Raw genomic sequence first — 25539 nt, forward strand, 5'->3', positions numbered from 1 at the left:
AGGCTGACTTCCCTTGTCTCTCTCTCTCTCTCTCTCTTGTTGGCAGGTGACACCACCAGCGACCCCAGGGATGGGTGAGAGTAGACATACTCGAACCCCTTGGTGGGCACATATTTTTTCTCTCCCCTTTTAGATGTAGGAGGCAGAGAGGAGAGGGTTTGCCATAGGGCCTTGACCAGCCTGACAACTCCCTCATGGGCAGGAAGGGACACTTTAAAAGAGCTGCCAGTGCCAGAATATCAAAGAGCATGTCAGCCAGCTCCTTTAGCTCCACTGCCTCCAGGTCCAGATTTGCGGTTACCGTTTTTAGCAGCTCTTGGTGTGCCTAAAAGTCATCTTTTGAGACTGTGGCAGAAGGATCCGCTACTGCCTCATCAGGTGATGACGATGATGAGGCAGGTAAAGGAGTAGTGGGCAACCACTCCTCCATCACTGGGGAAGCCTCTTCAAGGAGACCACGGCGGTGCTGACCTTGTTTCCAGCTTCTTAGAGTGCTGGCAGGTGCGGTATTCCAGCGCCAGAGAGCGGTGCCAGGGTTCTGTCAATTGACACCAAGTCATTCCTCGGTTGTCGATGATATGCTTCAGAGACTGACACCGCAGCTCTAGGGATCAGTGCTGGGACCCTGGTGCCTTATCTCGAGGTTCCAGGGCTTGGTACTGAGGATCTGGGGAGCAGTACCAGGAATCTTGCTGTCGTCACTCGTGCTCTGGGGAATGGCAAGGGTGTGGAGACCACTGTCAGGCCATCAGTGATCAGCAGGGGCTGGGGAGCGGTGTCAAGATTGACAACCTAGGAATGACTTGGTGTCAATTGGCAGAACCCTCTCTCCTGCCCCGTTTTCCTCCTCCTCCACAGAGTCTTCCTCATTCATCCTGGACTGGAATTTTTCGGAGGTATCAATGCTGTGCGATGGCACAATGGTGGGGTCACCACCGAGAATCGCATGCAGCTCCTCATAAAAGTGGCACATCTTCTGTGATGAGCCAGAAAGACTGTCTGCCTCCCTAGTTTTCTGATATGACTGACTCAGTTCTGATTTTAACACGGCACTGCTGCGCGTCCCTGTTGTGGCCCTTTCCACTCTACCAGGCGATATCTTGTCGTAGTTACCTAAATTTCTTTTGCTGGCTCAGAACTGAACCAGAACAGACTCAGGCTGATGAGATCCAAGACCTCTGGTCGACTCTAGGGTGGAGCGTGTTTGGGATGTGCGGTCACCATGAGCAGTTCAGCTACAAAGTTCACTCCATGCTGACCAAACAGGAAATGGGAATTCAAACTTTTCCGGGGCTTCAGGGGACGGGCTGTTTCCTGTCCATGTGGCTGCAGTGCAGCAGAGTACAAATGTCCAGAGTGGCCACAACGGAACATTATGGGATACCTCCCAGAGATCAAGGACATCGATTTACGTTGTGCTCTGCTTACACTGATGCTTGCTTGACCCATAGAATTCAACTTCAATGCTACACCATTTCCGAAGGTGGTTTTATTAAGTCAAATTTTATCGCGATTTAGGTCGGCGGAACTGACATGCCAGTGGAGACACATACTTTAGTGGTCGACATAAGCCGCATTACATCGACCACCACAGTCAGTGTAGACCAGGCTTAAGTTTGGAGGCAGGACATGTGGAATTAAGTAGGGTATGCACACAATCTCAATGAACTATACTGTCAAAGTTCTGATGGTGTATACATAACTTACAGAGGAAATGCACTCAGATGTATGAGGAATAGATTTAGATTCTAACCCTTTATGGCAGATCATTATCGCTATAATATTTGGGATGTAGACTTCCTGCGGACTTTTTCCTCATGTGCAGTGAAATCTCAGAGTTTCTTCTACTATTTGAAACTTGTAGGCCTGTGGAAAATGGTCTGAGTGTGGAAACACTAGAATACTACCACATATTTGATCAAGATTCTTCCACCAATTTAACAGCATTAGGACTTCCTGAGAAATTTGAGCTCACATGTTGATGTGCAGCTTTTTCAGCAGGTATATGGACTTCATGAACCCCTTCATACAAGAGAGGTGAAATCTGGTATGTTGTGTGATGAATGTGCATGAGGCCAGCTAGCCCAACAAAATTAGATATGTCCAAGATTAGACCTGTCTGAGGATGGTTTTCTAATCCATCTACAAGATCTGCCATAGCTTGGAACGTCGTCTAAATAGAGTCTTCTCTTGTTGTCATAGAATCTAGAAGTGCCCCTATAAATTCTATCTTCCGAGTTCGAACTAAGATTTACTTTTTCCTTGTTGAACTTGAGCCCCAACATGGTGAAGAGCTATAAGATAACTGCTGTCTGTGACCTGATGAGATGAGCTCCCTCAAACAAATCTGTCATTGAGGTAAGAGTAAACTTGTATGTCTTGTCTCCTTAAATGTTCTGCCAGTATAGCAATCCCTTATGAAGACTATAGAGGCTGCTGATAACTTCAATGGTAGGACTCTATTAGAAATATGAAGCCCCCAACAATAAATCTTAGGAATTTCTTGTGGGCTGGGAGAAGTGAAATATGCATCCTGGAGATCAACAGATGCAAATCAGTCCTGTGGATTTAGAGATAAGATTATTGAGGTAACCGTTATCATTCCGAACCCGAGTTGATGTATGAATGCATTGCGTTTCCTTAAGTCCAGAACCGGGTGCCATCTTCTGGTTCCAGGTGCTTAGCCAGCGACTTCCACCAGTTCAGTGGTTTGACTTTCTTTACAACTTTGTCAGCAAACACTTACTGTTCGAATATTATTTTTATTTAATTTAAATGATTTAAAGAAATTAAAATAAGTTTAGGCCTTAAAAGAGATTGTCAATTCAAATTTAATTTGAAAAAAGGTTTACTTCTGAAAAGAAAAAAAACATTTAATTTAAATTTAAAAACCAATTTTTTTTTAAAGATTGATTTTTATTCACCTTGGGGGGGGGTATGCAGGCACTTGGGCCACAGAGACAGCTCCAACTGACAATGCTGGCCAAAATATTCTGACTGTGAGTACATGGGGTGTGTATATCAACAACAGAATCTATATGGATAATCAATCAAAGAAGTTTAGATCTCAAACTCATCTAACACTCTATGTATTGAATTAACTGGAGATGATGTTCCATAGCAATGTCACAAATTCAGAAGCTATGTACTTTTCAAATTAGACTAAATAATGGTCCTGAGCACTAGATCACACTTGAGTCCAGTAAAATAAGATTTTTTTAATTTGCTACATTATGCCCTCAATATTTTGCAAATAAAACACTTCTCACCATGCTATAATCACCTCATCCTTCTCATCAGTTTCTTCTGCTATAATTCTGCATATAACCCAACTTCCTCCACACTTCTCTCCACAGTTGCTCTCCCTGCCCCCAACCCAATACAAACAATTCAACTCCATGCCCTCGATAGCCTCTTCCCCCATGCCTACTCAACACAAAATATGCTTTTTGCCCAAGTCACACATTTCCCACTACACTGTGCTGCCCCATCTAAAACTAAGCTACTCCATATTTATACTATTCCCACCACCATGCAACAATCCCTCCTATCCTGCCCAACTCTTTGTGCCCCAGAAAACAAAACCTACTGCCTCATACTTAACACCACACCTGTTTAAAAATAGAAGTGAACTTCCCCCATTTAAACCGTGGCTGTGTAAGAGTAAGGATTGCACGAATGCACTTCCCATCAACTCACTTATTAAAAATCAGAGTAAAGATAAGGGACCATTAATATCTACAATAATCACAGTTCTTATGGCTTTAACACCTGAACTTTATCTCACACTCACACGCACACAAAGACTACACAGCACCATAACACTTTTAATATCAAAGAGACAGACACAATTCATACACATAATTTGGGCCTCAAACTTTCCAATCTATGAACAGCACATTACACACATCTCCATCTTAATCTGGTTGATATCAGGGTTGGGGCTTTTTGTTTGAGCATGAACGTGAAGAATTGGATAGGTGCACTGTGTGTTTGCATGTTGAGAGACTGAAAGAGTAGTATACAATATGTGAGCATGTGTGGGTGTTAAGACATGTGAAATTCAGTTGATGTGGATGATAAGTTATTTCAATTAGTGATTTCCCTGAACCTTTAATGAATGAGTGATGGGAAGAGAACTTGATAACTTTAAGGCCTGTTGTACACTTAAAAGTTTGGTCAACATAGCTACAGTGCTCAGGAGTGTAAAAAATTCATTCCTCTGAGCGCTGTAGCTATGTTTACCTAACTCCCAGTGTAGAAGCAGATAGGTCAATAGAAAAATGCTTCTATTGACCCAGCTACCATCATTCTGGGAGGTGGAGTTCCTACAACGATGGAAAAACCCCTTTGGTTGCTGTAGGAAGTGTCTACGCTATAGCAGCACAGTTATGGCACTGTAGCGGTACCACTATAGCACCTGTACTGCAGATATGGCCTTGTATCTCTCCTAAAAGTACATAGCCCACTTTAACAGAACAGGGAATCAGTAACTTCCTTATTCTACTGCTAAAAAAGTGCTAAATATTTTTTAATGCAGCTCAATGTGATGCAAGTGCCAAACAACATCCAGATATACATTATCTTACAGAGGAAGAACTACAACAAGCAAGCATATGATTCAAAGAAATCAGTGAGTAAGCTCTCATGTTTCACCTAGTTTAACCATCAAAGCATTAACCATTTCTATTGTGAACCTCCATCCTAAAGATTTAGCTAATAGTTTGTCAGTATTTTGTGTCATACTAGAAACTAATAATGAACTCTATACTTAGAGATCCATGATATTTTGCTATTGACTCCACATTTAATTTTTTATGGCTATAACCTAGAGATACATATCAGCAATGTTAACCAATTCAAAGCAAATTCACAAAAAAGATAAAACCCATAAAGACTTCATATTTGATGAAGATTTCAAAATTTAAAATTAGACATGAGATCCAATTTTAAATGAACCAAGTTGTTTCTGAACATTTGAAACAAAAGGTGTACGAGGCAGGAAAAACCCCACAACTTTAATAAATATGAATTTAAATTTAAAAAGACAATTTCCATCAATGCCAAATTGCAGACTAAAATTCTCAGCTTGTTACTCATCAAAGCAACGATGAAATGGAATACAGAACATACAAAGCAAAAGGAAATTTAAAGTGTTTTGCATTTTCTTTTGAAAATATGTTCTTAAAACAACAGAAATTGAACATTTTAGAAACAGACAAAATTAAGGTTTAAGGATGATAATTTGCCAAAACCATACTGAACACCCTTGTTAATAAGATTAAATCCTTCTCAATGCAATACTCATTCTAAAATTTGCATAAATCACTACCTTCCAAAGCAAACCTGCACCAATAAAAGTAGTCAAGAGTGTATCAGAAGTATGGCACATTGTTTCTTTGAGTGGCCACAAACCTGGAATGAGTGAAAAATTATGCTTCACATGAATAAAATACAAAAGACGACAAGCCAAATAACATCCATTCACCACCTCAGAAAAGCCAGCCTCTCCATGTAAAAAGCACTCTCTTTGGAAACTACAAAGTTGCAAATCTCTATAGCATCTCATTTTTGCTGACCTCCCAAAAAGACAACACACTTTAAACATTATAAGTATGTAACCAAACCCTGTTACAAATAATCAAAATATCCTGATTTATGCTATAATATTTTATGAAGTGTTGCTTTATGCTTTTCTTTTTACCCCTGATTCTCTTTTTAAACATCTTGTGAAACAAATTTGTATTATTTTTCACAGAAACATTTAAATGTGCCATATCACCTTTCTTCTAAGATATTTATACTTTAGTAGTAAATAAATAAGTTTGAGAGAGTGACATGAGGTAATAGTTTCTGATAGCGCCCTCAAACTCAATCTACAACAGAAAAAGTTACACAGTTTTTTTTTTTTTTTACTACAAATGACTGCTTACCCTGAAAAAGGATACTTTCTGGCCTAATGGCCACATATTAACATATGTAATACACAAATTATTACTTACTAGTTACTTGCATCTGTAATCTTCCATTATGATTGTTACTGATATCAGATATTGGTGAGGCTGTGGCCATGTCAGAAGCTGCAGCTTTAGCCTGTAACAAAGAAAACAATAAATATGTCTACACATACTATAGTATGTATATGTCTATACATACTTTACTGAAAAAATATCTAACTTCACATGCTTTCCACAACTATTTAAATAAACTAGAATAAACTGAGCAACTAAAACAGTGAGTTTCTTTCAGTCAGAGATATACCAGAACATGGTCTATTATTTTATAACCAAATCAAAGTAATGGTTTTACACTTCTGTTGTGCCCTCCAGCCGAATACCTCCAAGCACTTTATAAATATGTTAAATGAAGTAGTTTCAGAATACCCATCTGAATTAGGCAAGTATTACCTCCATTTTATAGATGGGGAAAGTGAAGTAGAAGAATCATAGAATAATAGAACGTAGATCTGGAAGGGATCAGGGGATGGGTGAGGTTTTTTGGCCTGTGTTGTGCAGGAGATGAGACTAGATGATCATAATGGTCTCTTCTGACCTTAAGGTCTATGAATTTATCACAAAGAGGTCATCTAATCCTGCCCAAACTGAGGCAGGATTAACTATACCTAGATGATCCCTGCCAGATGTCTGTCCAACCTATTACTAAAAACTTCCAATTATGCAGATTTCACAGCCTTCTGTGAATAATCTGTTGCAATGCAATGTTGCAATGCAATAATCTGTTGCAATGCTCATCTACTGTGGCAAACTCAGCCAATTACTTCTTGTACTACCCTCAGTGGATATGGAGAAGAACTGATCACCAACCTTTTACATATTTGAAGACTTATCATATACCTCTCAACTTTCTTTTCTGTAAATGAAACATGCCCAAATCTTTCAACCTCTCCTCAGAGGTCAAGTTTTCTAAACCTCTTACCACTTCTGTTGCTCTCTTCTGGACTCTCACTAATTTGTCCACATCTTTCTTCAAGTGTGGTACCTAAAACTGGACACATTACTCCAGCTGAGGCTTCACCAGTGCTGAGTAGAGTGGAACAATTGCATCCCATGTCTTACATACAACAATCCTGTTAATGCATCTCAGAATGACATTTGCCTTTTTCACAACAGCTTCATGCTGTTGCTGTTTCAATTTGTGATTCATTATAGTAACTCCAGAAAGCCTTTCCTGTGGTACTGCTGCCCAACCAGTCATTTCCCAATGTGTTCGTGTACTTGATTTTTCCATCTTTTCTTACTTTGCAGTTGTCTTTATTGAATGTCATCTTATTGATTTCACACCTTACCCAGTTTATCAATAAGATCCTAAATTTTAATTCTGTCTTCAAAGTGCTTGTAACCCTCCCAACCTGATATCATCTGCAAATTTCCTAAGTAGACTCTCCACTCCACCATACAAGTCATTAATGAAAATATTCAGTAGTAACAGCCCCTGGACAGTCCCTGCAGGATTCCACGTGATATATGCTCCCAGTTTGACAGCTAACTCTTAATAACTGTTCTGATTATGGTTTTTCAACCAGTTATGCACCCACTTTACAGTAATTTCAACTGGATTATATTTAGCTAGTTTCAAAATATCATCTGGGACCGTGTCAAAAGCCTTGCTGAAATCAAAATACATCATATCTACTGCTTCCCCCCATTCACTAGGCCAGTTACCCTTTCAAAGAAAGAAGTTAGGTTATATGAAATTAGTTCCAAAGGGGTAGCTGTGTTAGTCTGTATACAGCAAGAACAATAAGAGATCTGTGGCACTTTAAAGATTAACAAATTTAATATTTGCAGACATAAGCTTTCGAGAGACTTCAGCTCTCTTCTTCAGATGCAGTAATACAGAAAATAGGTAACACAGAGGCATCTTATAGATATCCAGGTGCATTGAGAACAATGGGGGAGGTGGAGTCTGGTACTTAAGACCTAAAGACGACCATTGAGTAGGAGGTGAGAATGGGTGAGCAAAGTAATTTACCTTCGATAGTGAGATAGCCACTCCAAGTCTCTGTTTAAATCCAGTTTGAATGTGTCAAGTTTGCAGATCATTTCTAACTCAGCAGTTTCTCTTTGAAGTCTGTTTTTGGAGTTTTTTTGGAGAAGTACAGCAACTTTCAGGTTAGAGACAGAATGCCCTGGGGAATTAAAGTGTTCTCCCACTGGTTTATGGATATTGTTATTTTTTATGTCTGATTTGTGTCCATTTATCCTTGTGCATAGTGATAGTCCAGCTTGGCCAATGTACATAGCAGAGGGGCATTGCCGGCACATGATGGCATATATAACATTAGTGGATATGCAGGTGAATGAGCCCCTTATGGTGTGATTGATGTGATTAGGACCAGTGATGATGTCATTAGAGATGTGTGGGCAGAGCTGACAACAGGGTTTGTTGCAGGGATAGGTTCCTGGGTATGATTTTTTATAGGGTGTATGGTTGCTGGTGAGTATTTGCTTAAGGTTGGGGGGCTGTCTGTAAGCCAGGATGGGTCTGCCGCCCACTGCCTGAGCGAGAGATGGATCATCTGCTAGGATAGGTTGTAGATCTTTAATGATGTGCTGGAGAGATTTTAGCTGGATATCTATAAGATGCCTCTGTGTTACCTATTTTCTGTATTACTGCATCTGAAGAAAAGAGCTGAAGTCTCTCGAAAGCTTATGTCTGCAAATATTAAATTTATTAGTCTTTAAAGTGCCACAGATCTCTTGTTGTTTTTTGCTATATGAAATTAGGTTGTCTCTTTCTATGTAGATGGTGTCTCTTACTATTTCTTCAGTGCCTACAAGGTCTTGCTCTCAGATGAGATATTACAGTAGTGTCTGGATACAAGATAAACAACTTGTCTTCAGCAGAGCCAGAAAAAGAATCCAGATCTGATTCCATGTCCTCAGCTTAAGTCACAAAAATATATAATTTAAAATATAACTGCCAAAACTTGGATATGTGCATATGTAATTGATTGATGTTCATGAACTTGAATAGGTAGGACAATAACAAGTAAGACATTGATATAGGAGGAATGAGATAATATATATACAGGGTCCTGCAAAGTCTGCAGGACAGACGTATCAAATTCTGTGGCAAGCACCCCTAAGTTTTATGGCAAGAACTCCTAAATTCTCCAGCATTGTTAATTTATTGTATTTCCATGAAACGCTCTTCATTCCAGGTATCCCGCCTCCAAACACACGAACTATGGTTCAGTTTAAAATATTAATTCATGTACAATTTGTCAATAATTGTTTTCAGCAACTATTTCTGATTAAGTATTTTGTCCACTACATTTGCCAGATGGCCCAACTCAGTGGGGCTTAGAAATTATGATTTTAACTGGACAGCTCAGTTCAGTATGTCCTTCCCCCACTTTGTACATCCAGGGAAGCAGAGAGCATATAGTTTGCTTCAGTGGATGATATCAGTTCCCTAGGAGCTGCTGCTCTATTCTCTAGGCGGCCTAGCTGCCCAGTCTGCACTTCTGGTTCCTCCTACTCCCTACCTGAAAACAGAACTTTAGTTCTTATTCCCTCCCCATGCACCTTTGCCTGGTTCTACAGAACAGTAAAGAGAGAGTGCACTGCAATTCAATTAATTTCCCCTTGTGGAGAAAGGTCCAGAGCATGCAGTAGCTCCAGGAAGGAAGACAAAACAAAATGTTGGGCACAAGACTGCAGTGAAATAGTGAATTGTGCAGGAAAAATGCTGAATTCTGTGTTACCTAGGAAAAATACCAATTATACCATTGTTGCAGAATCATGGAGTCCATAGAGCCCTGTATAAGGTAACCAAAGCAATTCACCCTTCTCAGAACTATATTTTCAGGCTGTTTACAGACTCAAATGGGTATCTGTTACACACAGTTCACATTTTCAAGGTTATCTTTGTGACCATAAGGACTACACTTTTTTAAAAAATGAATGCCAAGATTCCGGAACACAATTCTGTAACGAAGAATACACTGGACTTTGGAAATACAGATCCCACAGATATTGGGAGGTTCAAATCATGGGAAAGAGAATGAGTGAAATTACTGCTTCAAACACATAACCACTGTTTTTGTCCCTCAAATCTCAAGCAATTTTGCATATACAATTAAGTCTGATATAACAAATTAAAGACCTGCAGTCTGCTTTGGGGGTACATATGCTCAACAGATACTCAACAGCTTGTATAAAAAATGTTTAAAGCATTGCAAGTTATTTTGAAAGTTTAAAAATATGTGAGTCCATTTTAGTCCAAGAACACTAGATTTTCCACTATAAGACTGAAAACAATGTAGATAGTACAATATATCAGGACATTTATAAAGCCTGAATTGATCTCAAATTGAATGTCCCCACACCCCTTGTCTATATAATAGAATGAGCAGCACCTTTTAACTCATTAAAATTTGACGGACGGAGTTACTGATGCAGTTTTTTTATTTAAATGATTTGCATATATTATAATTAGTTTAGGCCTTAACATAAATTGTTATAGTTTCCAATTAAAAATTAAACAGGTTTACTTTTAAAATGAAAAATTAATTGAAATAAAAACCACTTTTAACCCACTGTGCTCTTGCCTCATTTACTGCAATTGTTCTATGCAAAAAGGCTGTGCTTCCTCCAAAAGACAGTTACTAATCTTTCCTTAACTATTGTTCTTTGAGATGTGGTATCATCCAGTGGTATCGTCCAGGTCGGCACTGGTGCCCCCTGAAGTGGCGTCTCCATGGTGCGGTATATAGGGAACTGCCGAGCTGCTGCCCCCTCAGTTCCTTCTTGCCGGCAACTCCAACAGAGGGGGTAAGTGGGCGGGTTTTGGAATGATTATGAACAACACATCTCGAAGAACAACAGGTATGGAAAAGTTAGTAACCGTCTTTTCTTCTTCGAGGGCTTGCTCATGTCCATTGCAACGGAGATGATTCCCAAGCCATAAGTTAGAAAGTGGATCGGAGTTTCGCTGTAAACCTGACTGAACCACCGCTTGACCAAAGACTGCATCATTTCTTGCTTGTAGCGTGAGCACATAGTGGGAGGAGAACATATGCACGGAAGACCATGTCATAGTTTTACAGACGTCCAAAATTGGGACGTGTGCAACAAAGGCAGCCGACAAGGCTTGTGCTCTTGGAGAGTGTGCTGTTAACCGCGGGGGTGGTACTTTAGCCAGGTTGTAGCACGCTCGAATGCAAGATGTAATCCAGGAGGACAGCCTTTGAGCACAGACTGGTTCACCTTTCATTCTATCTGCAACGACCACAAAGAGCTGGGTGGTCTTCCTGAAGGGTTTGGTCCCTTCTATATAGAAAGCAAGTGCTTGTCTGACATCCAAAGAGTGGAGCCTCTGTACTTCTCTGAAAGTGTGGGGCTTTGGATGGAACATCGGGAGGAATATGTTCTGGGTATTATGAAAATGCGACACCACCTTGAGACGGAAGGATGGCTGTGGTCGCAGTTGCACTTTATTCTTAAAGAAGACCGTAAATGGTGGCTCAGATGTGAGGGCCCGAAACCCTCCTACCTAGCCACCAAGAAGACTACCTTCCATGACAGATACAGGACGGAACATGTCACCATTGGCTCAAATGGAGGACCCATGAGTCTTGACCGCACTGGACTGAGGTCCCACAGCAGCAATGGCTGACACACCTGCAGGTATATACATTCCAGCCCTTTCAAGAATTGTGAACAGATTGGGTTCGAGATGACCGAGCAGCCATTCACTCGCAGATGGAAGGTCGATATCGCCATGAGGCAGACTCTTATGGATGAGAGTGCAAAGCCTTCTGTTTTCAGGTGAAGCAGATAGTCCAGAATCAGGGGGGGGAGGCATCTCCTCCTGGTGGGATATTTTTCTGTGCTGCCCACAGCGTAAGCCTCTTCCACTTTGCCAGGAACGCCCTCCTGATTGATTGTTTCCTATTACCCATAAGGACTTTTTGAATGTCCTTTGAACGTGCTCATTCCAGCTCACTCAGCCATAGAGTCTCCACACCGTCAGGTCGAGAGATGCGAGTTTCGGGTGAAGCAGGCGGCTGTGATCCTGGGAAATGAGGTCCAGGAGCAATGGTAGTTTGATAGGCCTGTCCACCGAGAGGTTCACTAATGTCGTGAACCAATATTGTTGTGGCCATGAAGATCATCTGTGCCTTGTCCCTCCTGGCCTTGAGCAAGACTCTGTGAATCAGTGCCATATAGGGAAAGGCATTCTCCTCCCCAAAGCGAGAAGAAACACATCTGAGTCTGAGAGCGAACCCTGTTCATGTCTCAGGTACAACCAGAATTGGGGACATTTCTTGTTGATCTTGGTACAGAACAGGTCCACCTGAGGAAACCCTCACTTCTGGAAAACAGCATTGAGAACATCTGGACAGATGGACCATTCGTGATGAGTGACAAAGGTCCTGCTCAGCTGGATTGCCAGGGTGTTCTGGGAGCCCGGTAAATAGAAGACCTCCAGGTGAATGAATTGGGCTATACAAAACTTCCATAGGCTCAGCACTTCCTGACACAGGAGCAAAAAGTGGGCACCTCCTTGCTTGTTTATAGAAAACATTGTCATGGTACAGTCTGTGAGCACGGAGATGCGCCTCCCCTTTAGAGTGGATTGAAAACACTGACAGGCGAAGCATACTGCACTCAACTCCCTGATGTTGATGTGGAGGTTCAGTTCCTCTGTCGCCCATTGACCCTGAGTCCTTAGGGATCCTAGTTGCGCTCCCCATCCCATATCTGAGGTGTCGGTGACCAGTGACATCGACAGACTGTGTCTTGTGAAGGAAACACCTTCACACACTGTTACCAGATTCACCCACCACAGAAATGAGTGGATAACCATAGGCAGAACGATCACAATTCTGTCTAAAAGGTGTCGACTTGGCACATATACTGAAGTCAACCAGGTCTGAAGGGGTCTCATTCTGAGTCGAGCGTACTGCACAACATACATGCCAGAGGCCATTTGGCCAAGAAAGTCTTGCCATTGTGGTGGGAAATTTGGTCAAGTTGAGCACAAGAGCCACTATCGTCCTGAAATGATCCTCCCAGAGGAAGGTTCTGGCGGAGTCTAGTACCACACCTATAAACTCTATTCTTTGCATCTGTACCAGAGTGGACTTTTGTTCATTCACCAGAAGACCCAAGTTCTTGAAAGTGGACAGTACAAATCTCATGTGGTTTTCCACCAGCTCTCTGGACTGGCCCCTGACTAAACAATTGTTCAAGTATGGGTAAACCTGAATTCCTGCCCTCCTAAGGAAGGCAGCCACTACTGACATGCACTTTGTAAAAACCCTCGGAGCCACAGATAGACCAAAGGGGGCACTGTGAATTGATAGTGGCAATGATTTACGATGAATTGTAGATACTTCCTGTGGCCTTGAAAGATGCCCACAGGAAATACATGTTTTTAGGTCCAGGCTGGCATACCAGTCCACAAGGATGGGATAATGGAGGACAGGGAAACCATGTGGAACTTCAATTTCTTCATGCATCTGTTGAGGTTTTGCAGTTCTAGGATAGCTCTAAGATCCCTGTTGGACTTCGGGATTAGGAAGTAATGGGAATAAAACCCATTGTCCCTCAATGTCATTGGGACTTCCTCCACCACTCCTACCCCTAGGAGGGATGGTACTTCCTGTGATAACAGTCTCTTGTGAGAAAGATCTCTGAAGAGGGACGGGGAGGGAGATATGAGGGAGGCTGGGAACTGAATTAGAGGGTATATCTCACCTTTACCATGTGGAGTACCCACTGGTCCAATGTAATACTGGAACAAGCATGGTAAAAGTGGGACAGATGGTCCCCAAACACGGGGAGTGGATCCAGGGTATTGACTGGTATGCCGTCCTCAGGCGCACCTTCAAAAGTTCTGCTTCTGTCCCGCCTGTTTTCTCACAGGAACAGAAGTAGAGGCTGAGGAGTTTTGAGGTCCCCTGCGAAAACTCCTGTTTGTTCCTCCTTCTAGAATCCTATCTAGGCTACTGTTGAGGTGGGTAGAAGTGACCCGAATGTTGGGTTCTGAAGTGTTTCCGGGAAGGTGCCGGGGTGTGTAGCCCTAATGATTTCAGCGTGTCACGAAAATTCTTTAGACTATGCAGGCACACGTCCGTTTGCTCAGAAAAAAGAGAGACTGCTCTTCAAACAGGAGATCCTGCACTGTTTGCTGGACTTTGTGAGGTAGACCATATGACTGCAGCCATGAACTGTGGCTCATGACCACGGCTGTTGCAATCAACTAGGCAGCTGCATCTGCTGCATCCAGGACTACCTGAAGAGAGGCCTTGGAGATTGTCCTGCCCTCATTGACCAGTGCCCCAAACTCAAATCTGGACTCCCTTGGCAAGAGTTCCTTAAATTTGGATATGGAGTGCCAAGAATTAAAATGGTATCTACTCATGAGAGTCTGATGGTTTGCGATCCTTAACTGCAGGTCCCCAATGGAATAGATTTTCCTTCTCAGCAGGTCTAGCTTCTTGGCATCTTTCAACTTCAGTGGGAGCATTGTTGACCCTGTCTCTCCCTCTGTTTGGCTGCAGCCACAACAAGTGACACTGGCGGTTGGTGTGTGTGTATAGATACTCACGTCCCTTAGGAGGGTACAAAGGATTTCTTCTCAGCGTACTTAGCTGTGGGCTGGAGAGAGGCAGGCATTTGCCACAGCGACATTATGGGCCACACAATAGCCTCATTTAATGGCAAGGCTATCCTAGCCTGACCTGAGGGTGCCAAGATGTCTACTAGTATTCTTGTATGGTTGCTGGTGAGTATCTGCTTCAGGTTGGGGGGCTGTCTGTAAGCAATTCTTAGCAGAACAAACAATTTGTTTCTTCACCTCTCCAGGTGGATATTGTAATTTTAAGATGTTTTATGGAGATCCTGTAGATCCAGATGGGTACCCAGAAGTCACCTACTACAGGACAGACCCAACAAAGAAAACAACAGAACATCACTGGCCATCACCTACAGCCCCCAACTAAAATCTCTCCAGCACATCATTAAGGATCTACAACCTATCCTAGCAGATGATTCCTCACTCGCTCAAGCTGTGGAAGACAGATCTATCCTTGCTTACAGACAGCCCCCCAACCTGAAGTAAATGTAATATATGCCATCATGTGCCAGCAATGCCCCTCTGCCATGTACATTGGCCAAACCGGACTGTCACTACGCAAAAAAATAAATGGACACAAATCAGACATAAAAAATGGTAACATCCATAAACAAGTCGGAGAACACTTCAATCTCCCAGGACACTGTCACTGACTTGAAAGTGGCTATACTTCTACAAAAAAACTTTAAAAACAGACTTCAAAGAGAAACTGCAGAACTGGAATTCATCTGCAAACTTGATACAATCAAACTGGGTCTAAATAGGGACTTGGAATGGTTATCTCATTACAAGACATAATTGTCTCTGTTCACACATTCTCACCATCTAATCAATGGTTGTGAACAGGCCTCAACTACTCTAACTGAATGGACTTTGCTTATACCTAACTTCCCCATTGTTGTTTCTTACGCTTAGATGTATATATATACCTCCTATCTGATTTCTATTTCTTGCATCTGACGAAGTGAGTTACAGCCCATGAAAGCTTATGCCTTCAGAATTTAAACTTTAAAGTGCTACAGGACTCTCGTTGTTTTTATAGTACTGATAGCATCTCTCTACATTAGGCAACCTCTGACTGAATCCCAGAGGAAGCAAACAATACATGGACTATACATCATAGCAATCCAGAGATAATTCACAAGATAGGGATGAACTTCCAAATTTATTCCATCCAACTTTTAATGACACTGGACATGTCCAATATTTGATGAGTGTGAACAATTCCCCTTCATCTGCAAGTGCCCCTCATGGCTGGGTGCCCTAATGCCAGTGGGGTTGCTGTCCTATGTCACCCCTTGAGTCCCTAATGACTCCACAAGCTTTATTGTCTCAACAACACTCTTGCATGGGGCTAGTTTATTAGAAAAATGTAAGTGCAAATAGTAAGTAACAGAAGTTCCCCAAAATAGTCCATTTATAACCCCCATGGATATAGTCTTTAAAAATCCATGACATCTAATCCATCGGTGTAACATACCACACTCCAGCATTTTTCACTAGACTTGGTCTTTTCTTTGATCCTCTCTCATCCTTCTACCAAGACATACACTCTAACTCTTCCTCCTGGAGTGCAACCCTACTCTTCTCAGCCACAACTGCAACCCCACCGAGCCTCTCTGCTGGGAATTCATCACCATGGGAGAATTTATTACTTTCCAGGTTCCAGTGACCTCTCATCTCAGACGAGCAAGCAGGAAGGCCCTTCTACTGTTCCCTGGCCCTCAGCCCTCTGGTTTCAGCTCTCTAGCATGGAAATGTCAGTGGGTAAGCCCCTTCGCTGCTCCTGCCTTCAGCCCTTTCTGGCCCTCAGTTCCACCTGCAAAATGAGTAGGGTAATTAACTCTGCAGTTTTCCTGCTTTCACCCCCTGCAGCCCTCTAGCTTGACTGACCAGACTGAGACTTATAGCTTTCTTCAGGGACCTCTCCCCTCTTATTCTCCCTGGTCTTTTATAGCCCCAGGTGTTGCCCCACCTGTTTAATTGGCCAAACTGGGAGCACTTGCTCTGGCACAGGAGAGCTAGAACTGCTTCATGTAAAGGGGCCAGTCACCCTGTGACAATAAGGGACTCAAAAAACATGATTTCTCCAGAAATGGCTGCACATAACCCAGTGCACGTGTGAAGAAAGTTTCCTAAATCCTTGTAATTAGTCTAATTCAGATTTTCAGATGGCCAAGGCACACCTGCATTCGCTGCAGTGCTATACATACCAAAGACTTTCCGAGCCCTGACATCCCAACAAGGGACTGTGGTTCAGACAGACATCAGGCCACCATGTTTTTTCTTTAAACAAGCAAGATAGCCCCAGATACTGCCTTTTCTGCCAGGAAGCTTCTGTCCTACATGACATTCCCACTGACCACGTACCTGGACAGAAAGAACGTAATCACAGACAGACTTACGAAAATATATCATAATTTGGCCAAGTGCCAATCTTTAGAACAGTGAGGCTAACTGTGAGGTCTAACCTCCCTCAGTTCCTTCTCTACTGCAGAGTCTATGTTTGAACTCCAAAGCAGAGGGGAGAACAGGTAGTGAAGCACCCACAGGGACACACATCTTGAAGAACCTCACCTATTGCACAGGGTGAATAACCGTGTCTTCTTCTTCAAATAGCATCCCTATGGGTGTTCCACTGCAGGTGACTGTAGAGCTGTGCCCCTAGATGAAAGGCTGGGGCTTCAAACTAACGCCTACTAAGGAGGATAGGATAGTGCATCCTAGTAGGGCATCTCTTGCCAGCTCCAGGGAGAAAGCATAAAAATTTTAATGGCAACCTCATTCAGACTCCAATTTGGAGCAAGAACCCTAGAAGTTTCCCACCTAGATTTCTCATGCTCCATGCATCTTAATCTTCAATCTCCCATATGTTCATCATCACCAACAGGTCCTATACTCTGCAGTTTAAAAAAAAACCCAAAAACATTCAATTCCATGCATGCCTTTTGACCTGTCACACACACCTCAGGTATGTACAAAGTTGGTAGTTTTCTTGGTGGTTCACTTTAGATAAGAAGGCTTTTAGATTTACTGTTGCCTAGATGAGCTATTATTGAGAATACAATTGTGATACATGAGACCTTGCTAAAATCACTGAGTTGCTGAAACACAATAAAAGTTTGGGATATTTTTCCCCCTCTCAGCATCTCTTACATGTGGGAGCTCAATTTAAAACAATGTGAGCCTTGCAGTACTGTCTGAGGTGAAGTTACATAAAATTCAAGCCTTCATCAAATAATTCCTCATCGGCACATAATTGACTTCAACTGTATGCAAATACTCCCCATAGCAATCAATATTCCATTTCTGCCTCTTCAGAACTTCCATATCAGGCTTTACAGCTACCAGACTCAGGATACGGACCACCTATTTACAATTCCTGTGGACATGTGGTTCATTCAATGGTTGAGATCACCTCTTCAAAGTCCTTTGCTAGGAGATTTACTCATCTGCCTTATTGGTTTCGGTCTTTTGGGAGGGGGAGCTCAAATAGGATCTCATATAGCTTAGGGAAACTGGTTTCTCACAAAATCATAGCTCAGTATCAAGCTGGAGTGTGGGGGCTGCAGTCACAGCCAGTCATGTGAAGACAACAGAAGAGAGTGTTACTCACCCTGTGCAATAAGTAAAGTTCTTCGAGATGTCTCCCCCCTGTAGGTGCAGTAGCATCCCTACGCCTGGAATCAGAGATATTCGACAACAATGCCCATTGGACCACACATGCACTCCTCCCAGTCTCAAGCTGTGAGCGGTGGCTATATAGCACTGTGAGGTCTAACCTCCCTCAGTTCCTTCTCTACTGCAGAGTCTATGTTTGAACTCCAAAGCAGAGGGGAGAACAGGTAGTGAAGCACCCACAGGGACACACATCTTGGAGAACCTCACCTATTGCACAGGGTGAATAACCGTGTCTTCTTCTTCAAATAGCATCCCTATGGGTGTTCCACTGCAGGTGACTGTAGAGCTGTGCCCCTAGATGAAAGGCTGGGGCTTCAAACTAACGCCTACTAAGGAGGATAGGATAGTGCATCCTAGTAGGGCATCTGATGCCGCACTATGTGTGATGGCGTAATGTTGACTAAAGGTGTCCAGCTGGACCAGCTGGCCACCTAAACTATCAAGGTGGACAGCAAACAAGGGGAATGTGTATGAATTTCAGGTGGGGGCCAAAGTTTGTGTCATTGGCAACAAAGGTGGATGCACTCAGAGATCCATTTAAACACATTGTTTGGATACAGCCGATCCCTTTTATCTTTCAGCAATAGAGAGGAATAAGCATGACAACTGTCTGAATGATTTAGTTCTGTCAAGGTAAAAGGCTACTGCTCATCTGACATCCAAGGTATGTAGCTTGGTCTTATGCTTGTTGCCATGTGGTTTAGGGAAAAAGGAGAGGCTGGTTTAGAAGGAAAGAGGACAGTACCTTGAGTAAGAACTGTGGGTGTGATCATAACATGACCGTATCTTCATGAAAGATTGTGCACGGGAGGTACACCATGAGGGCACCTATTTCTCCTACCCGTCAGGCAGATATGATGGCTACAAGAAAGGCAGTTTTCATAAACATGTTATGTAACAGCAGGATGCCGTAGGTACAGACAGAGGGCTGGTGAGACAGCATAAAACTAGGCTGAGATCCCAAGGTGGAGGGGGGTCTCGTACCTCAGAGTAAAGATTCTGCAGGCCTTTAAGGAATCTTTATGTCGTTGGGTGGGTGAATACCAAATGACCTATCTTAAAATGGAATGAAGTAATGGCAGTCAGATGTACACAAACAGAGCTTGCAGATATCCCTGATATTTTTAGCTCAAGGGTGTAATCCAGGATGAGTGGTAATGGAGTGTTCATTCCTGAGACATGTTTGGTGTCACACCAAGTCCAGAATGTTTCCATATATGTAGCTAAGGATAACATGTTGTCTAATGCTGGCTATTTAAAAGAATCTGTTACCTCTTCTGAACAAGTCATCTCTGTATCCTGGAACCATGAAGAAGACATGCCTTCAGATGAAGTTCTAGATTTTGGTGAAGAATTTGGCCAGCACCCTGCAACAGGAGGTGTGGAGTCAACTGCAGGATGATCAGTGGCAGACTGCAATGCGTAAGACCATAAGGATACCATATTTGTCGTGGCCATGTTGGGGCTATGAGAATGACTTTGGCTTGTTCCACTTGTATCTTGTGAAGCACTTTCAATAGCAGGGGAAATGGTGGAAAGGTGCAGAGGAGAGGTGCATCCCATGAAAAGAGGATGGCATTCCCCACAGACTGGTGACCTAGACCCACCCTTGAGCAGAATTGTAAGCATTTGGCATTCTCAGGTGTGGTGAACAGATCGATGCTGGGAAATTCCCAGCAACTGAATATGTAGGATTCTTCTGTCTACCTCCCATTCATGTTCTTATGAGAACTTCCTGCTCACTGAGTCTGCCATGGCGTTGTGGTTTCCAGGTAGGTACGCGGCCGAGATGTTGATGCCACATTGGATGCACAAGTTCCATAATTTCAGTTTTTCTGTACACAGGAATTGAGACCTCACTCCCCCTGTCTGTTGATATAAAACATGCAGGCAATGTTGACTCTCATTACTCTTACAGTCTTTTGTCTGATTATTGGTATAAAGTGTATGCATGCGTTGCAGACCGCAAGTATTTCCAGGAGATTGATGTGCAACGTGGATTCCGATGGGGACCACCCTGTACCATGTAGGTCTGTAGATGCGCTCCCCAACCAAATATGGAGGCACTGATCATAAGTATCAAGGACGGTGGCAGTTGGAGAAAGGGACATTATGGAATTGCGTCCACCTGTCTAATAAGTAATATCAAGAGCAGTTTGTTCAGGCTGTGTCTGTGGGGTATGTACACAGTTCGTAGCCATCCCTAGAGGCACTGCATATGTAATCTGTCATGTTTTACCATGAACGTGTTCACCACCATATGACTGAGCAAATGTAGGCAAGTTCTGGAGGAGATCTGTGGGCTGGTCCTTATAATGGAAATGAGACTGACCATTGTGGAAAATTTGTGAGCTGGGAAAAAGCTCTTGCCTCTACTTCATCTAGTTGGGCCCCAATAAATTCTAGTTGTTATATTTGCGTCAGTGCTGAGTTTTGTATGTTTACATGGAGGCTGAGTTTCTAGAAAAGGTTCCCACCCCCCCCCCTTTTTTTATTTTTATTTTTTTTTATTTAAAAGGCTGGGAGTGCGTCAATTCTGGATGGAGCCTTGAGGAGGCAGTCATCTGGGAATGGGAACATTATAATCCATTATTTGCAGTGGTGTGCCACCACCACGGTCAGGACTTTGAAAAATATTCTGGGTGCCAAAGAGAGATCAAAGTGTAGTAGTCCAACCCCAGAACAAAATGTTAGGAACCTCCTGGGAGAAGGGTGTATGGTAATATGGAAGTACACATCTTGGAGGTCGAGAGCCAAAAACCAATTCCCTTGTTCCAGTGTTAGGATTATCGTTGATAGTGTGACCATCTTGAATCATTGCAGTTTGATGAACTTTTTGAGGTTCCTCAAGTCTAGAATAGGTCTCCACGCACCTGACTTCTTTTGGATTAGAAAATAGTGGGAATAAAAGCCTTTCCTTATGTGTTAGAGTGGCACCAGCACTACAGCTCCCAGTCACAGAAGTTAGTTTATTTCTTCTCGTAGAAGATGCTCAGGAAAAGGGTCCCTGAAGAGGGTTGAGGTAGAGGTGGTGGGGAGTGCGGGAGAGAAAGGAACAGAATTAAATACCCCTTGCTGATGATTTCCAGTATCTACTTGTTGGACATGATTTGCCGCCACATCAGATAGAATCAGGTCAAACAATCACCAAACTGATGAAGTAATTCAGGAGACTGCAGCATCTGGACCAGAGGGAGGCATCTCAGGGCCTTGACCGAAATGTTGTTTGGAGGCAAATGGGTAGGGTGTAGCCATCTGTGTTGATGTCTGTCTGTTTAGGAGATCTCTCTCACCTAGGTTGTGGATCATAATGCCATTGAGGGGTAAAATGTGAAGGACGAGATCTCAGGGTAGGTTGATATCTACCCTGTCTTCTCTTCAGAGTTGGTATATAGATGTCAGGGGAGGCAGCGGGGGTCAGGATGGATTGGGGGGACAAGGGGCAATGGAGAGACCAGGGAGGCAGCAGGGCCAGCAGTGGGGGTCAAGGGCAGTGGAAAGGTGGGGGGAATACAACTGCAGTTCCTCTGAAACTGTTACAATGATACTTTATTTCATTTTTCTAAAGGCCCTAATCCAGCAGAGTACTTAAATATGCTTAAACCCAAGCACCTGGGCACTTCCACTGATTTCCATAGGACTATTTACATGCTTATAATTGAGCATATGCTTAAGAATTTGGTGGATTGGGGCCTTAATATCGGAATATATTATAATAAGTAATAATTAAGAACTGGAAAGTCACACTATTAAATTTTGTAATGTAGCAGCAAAAGTGGGTCAGTTGTGAAGCTTCAATCCAAATTCAAGTTCCTAAATTTCAGATCGAAACCCAACCCACTTGTGATTTGGAATTCTGAACTGTCTCATCATTAAAATAAATTGAAATCTGTACCTAGATCTGATCCTTCCTCATGTTGCTGAGTGTTTTGGATTCTGTTTTTGGTCCATCTCTAGTTAAAAGTAAAGAGAAAATGGAATTGTAGGCAAGCTCAGAAATGTGACTTGAACATCCCTGCTAACTAGGTTGGGCATAGGAGATTGAGCAGAAATTTGTTTTAATTTACTTTCCAAAAATTCTTTCAAACCACTATCGTCCTGCCATGAAATCTGTTTTTACAGGTTTGCTATTGATGCCCCATATTCATCATCCCATGATACTATAGACACCAGAAGAGTCAGATGCCAGGAGAGATATCATAGCCACCAGGGAGGTTAGCATGAGATTTGTGGTACTCGTGATGCCTAAGGGAGCCAACGTCTCCTTGTAAACCCAGAAGAGAGAGCAGATTCAAATGGAGAGGGAAAACAATTTTATAAGGTTAAATTAGAACTGATTCCTGACATTCATTGGATGCTAATATCATAAGAGCTCTAAAAGATCATATCAAAGGACTGGTTTACAAATATCGCTGTTCTTCAAACTGATACAATACACCAGCGCAATCCGCAGATTCTTCGTGTGTAACTCTCTTCTAAAACAGCCTCTATCTGCTATTACACAGTATCGTAAAACATGACATCAAAAGTAGCTCTAGAAATCAAAATTCCTTTGTCTCCTGAGTACCTGTCCTGAATCAAGCCACATACCACCGGAACCTTTCAATTACACCCCACCCCATCATCAGCAATTACCAGTTGCCTCTGGTGCTGACGCACTCAAAATTGTGTGTTTCGCTGATGTGGTCGGTAGATTTTGAGATCTCTAATTTAACCTTATCTGTGCCGAGAGATGGTGACCCCTTATGCGAGCCTGCCTTTTTAGGGTCCTTGGACAAAGTGCTAGTACCAGAGGTATCTGGATGGTCAAAGGAGCTAGGTCTCACCTCAAAAGATGTTGAGGCTACCGACCTCAGGGGGATGCCTTTCTTTGAGGCAGCTCCTTAACTGGTGAGCTTGGTGCCCGTTTTCTGCCATCTTGACGAGAGAGTGTAGATTTTCTCTTCATGGTATGTGGCAAGTGGGGATCGGCAGATGACAGCGCCAGTGGTAACCACTGCAGAGGAGAGGTATTGAGGCCAGGGTCTGAGGCTGGTCACACTGAGTTCTACATCAGTAAAAGTTTTTGTCTTAATTCTCCGTCCTTTCTGGACCGCGCCTTCAATTTTAGGCAGTAAGTGCACTTCTGTGATACGTGCCTCTCACCCAAACAGCGTATGCACCATAATTGCCCATCGCTCATGGGGATGGCCTCAACAGGCGAGGCACCTCTTAAAACATGGGGGATGCAGGCATAACCCTCAGCAGGGAGAACTTCCTGGCAGGAAAGGGTGTAGAAAAGGAAACCTATCCTAATCTAAAGAGTAACAGGAAGGAAAGAGCAAAGGGGAAAAAAATGTTAAGACAGGATACATGGAAAAAATAATAAAGGAAAAAGGTACTAACTAAGAACTTGCAATGGAAGCAGTAATATTACTAAAGGCATTACAGGAGTATGAAGGGACCTGCTACAGATTCTGTCTGAGACTATGGGTGGTTGAGAAGGAACTGGGGGAGGTTGGACCACACAGTGCTATCTAGCTGCCGCTCACAGCACAAGACAGGGAAGAGCACGTGTGGCCCAACGGGCCCTGCTACCGAAGACAGAATCATAGAATCATAGAATATTAGAGTTGGAAGGGACCTCAGGAGGTCATCTAGTCCAACCCCCTGCTCAAAGCAGGACTAACCTCAGCTATATCATCCCAACCAGGGCTTTGTCAAGCCTCAGCTTAAAAACCTTTAAGGATGGAGATTCCACCAGCTCCCTAGGTAACCTATTCCAGTGCTTCACCACCCTCCTAGTAAAAAACTTTTTCCTAATGTCCAACCTAGATCTCCCCCACTGCAACTTGAGACCGTTGCTCCTTGTTCTGTCATCTGCCACCACCGAGAACAGCCTAGCCCCATCCTGCCTGGAACCCCCTTTCAGGTAGTTAAAGGCTGCTATCAAATCCCCCCTCACTCCTCTTTTGCAGACTAAACAAGCCCAGTTCCCTCAGCCTCTCCTCATAAGTCCTGTGCTCCAGCCCCCTAATCATTTTGGTTGCCCTCCGCTGCACTCTCTCCAACTTGTCCACATCCTTTTTGTAGTGGGGGGCCCGAAACTGGACACAATATTCTAAATGCGGCCTCACCAATGCCGAATAGAGGGGAATAATCACTTCCCGTGACCTGCTGGCAATGCCCCTCCTAATGCAGCCCAATATGCCATTAGCCTTCTTGACAACCAGGGCACAATGCTGACTCATATCCAGTTTTTTATCCACCGTTACCCCCAGGTCCTTTTCTGCAGAACTGCTGCCCAGCTCGTCGGTCCCCAGTCTATAGCTGTGCATGGGATTCTTTCTTCCTAAGTGGAGGACTCTGCACTTTTCTTTGTTGAACCTCATTAGATTTCTTTTGGCCCAATCCTCCAGTTTGTTTAGGTCACTCTGTATCCTATCCCTACCTTGCAGGGTATCTACCACTCCCCCCAGCTTAGTGTCGTCCGCAAACTTGCTGAGGGTGCAATCTACTCCATCCTCCAGATCATTAATAAAGATGTTGAACAAAACCGGCCCCAGGACCGACCCCTGGGGAACTCCGCTTGTGACCGGTTGCCAGCTAGACATGGAGCCATTGATCACTACTCGTTGAGCCCTCTGCTCTAGCCAGTTCTCTATCCATTTTATAGTCCATTCATCCAACCCATACTTCTTTAACTTGCTGATAAGAATACTGTGAGAGACAGTATCAAAAGATCTCCGATTACAGGCGCAGGGACACTACTGCACCTACAGTGGAACACCCAGAGGGACACCACTCGAAGAACAACTTGTGGTTTATCTCATATCAAGTTGGGGGGGGGGGGGCGGCGGGAAGAGGAGCCAAAGCCTGAATGATGAATAGAAATATTCTTTTGCACATCTGTCCCTCAGAGCCAAATGCATCCATAGAAAGACCAACAGTCAGGCCAACTCACTCAAACACTGCAAGCTGAATGTGAGAAAAATGGGAGCTAAATCAGCAAGTCTTCAGATTGCGCTGAGATGACTCCTTCCATAAGTGAACCTGTTTGTAACACAGTCCAACAGCACACCAAATTTTGTTCCTGTCCTTGGCACTCACAGGCCTGAAGAGTGTGGACCTCCCCAGTCTGGGTCTTTAGGAATATGACTTTCACCTCTTTCTTTTAAGGCCCATAGAAGCCTCAAAGATCATTCCAGAACTGAATTTAAGTAATTCCATTCACTCTTTACTGACATGTTTCAGGATACACGGCATTAA

The 25539-nt window shown here is 43.1% G+C and overlaps 1 protein-coding gene across 2 annotated transcripts in view; it reads right to left on the reverse strand.

Moving 5' to 3' along the window:
* WWP1 (WW domain containing E3 ubiquitin protein ligase 1) overlaps nt 1–25539 on the reverse strand; it is a 157707-nt gene that overhangs the window by 112481 nt on the left and 19687 nt on the right. For both annotated transcript variants that reach the window (XM_067553523.1, XM_067553522.1), the window contains exon 2: nt 6003–6093. In XM_067553523.1, the coding sequence (XP_067409624.1) occupies nt 6003–6072 (70 nt within the window). In that variant the 5' untranslated portion in view covers nt 6073–6093. The remainder of the gene's footprint in view (nt 1–6002; nt 6094–25539) is intronic.

This window comes from Emydura macquarii, unplaced genomic scaffold, assembly GCF_026122565.2.
Source record: "Emydura macquarii macquarii isolate MOO-44397 ecotype Brisbane River unplaced genomic scaffold, CSIRO-AGI_Emac_v2 contig_1477, whole genome shotgun sequence".
Lineage (NCBI taxonomy): Eukaryota > Metazoa > Chordata > Testudines > Chelidae > Emydura > Emydura macquarii.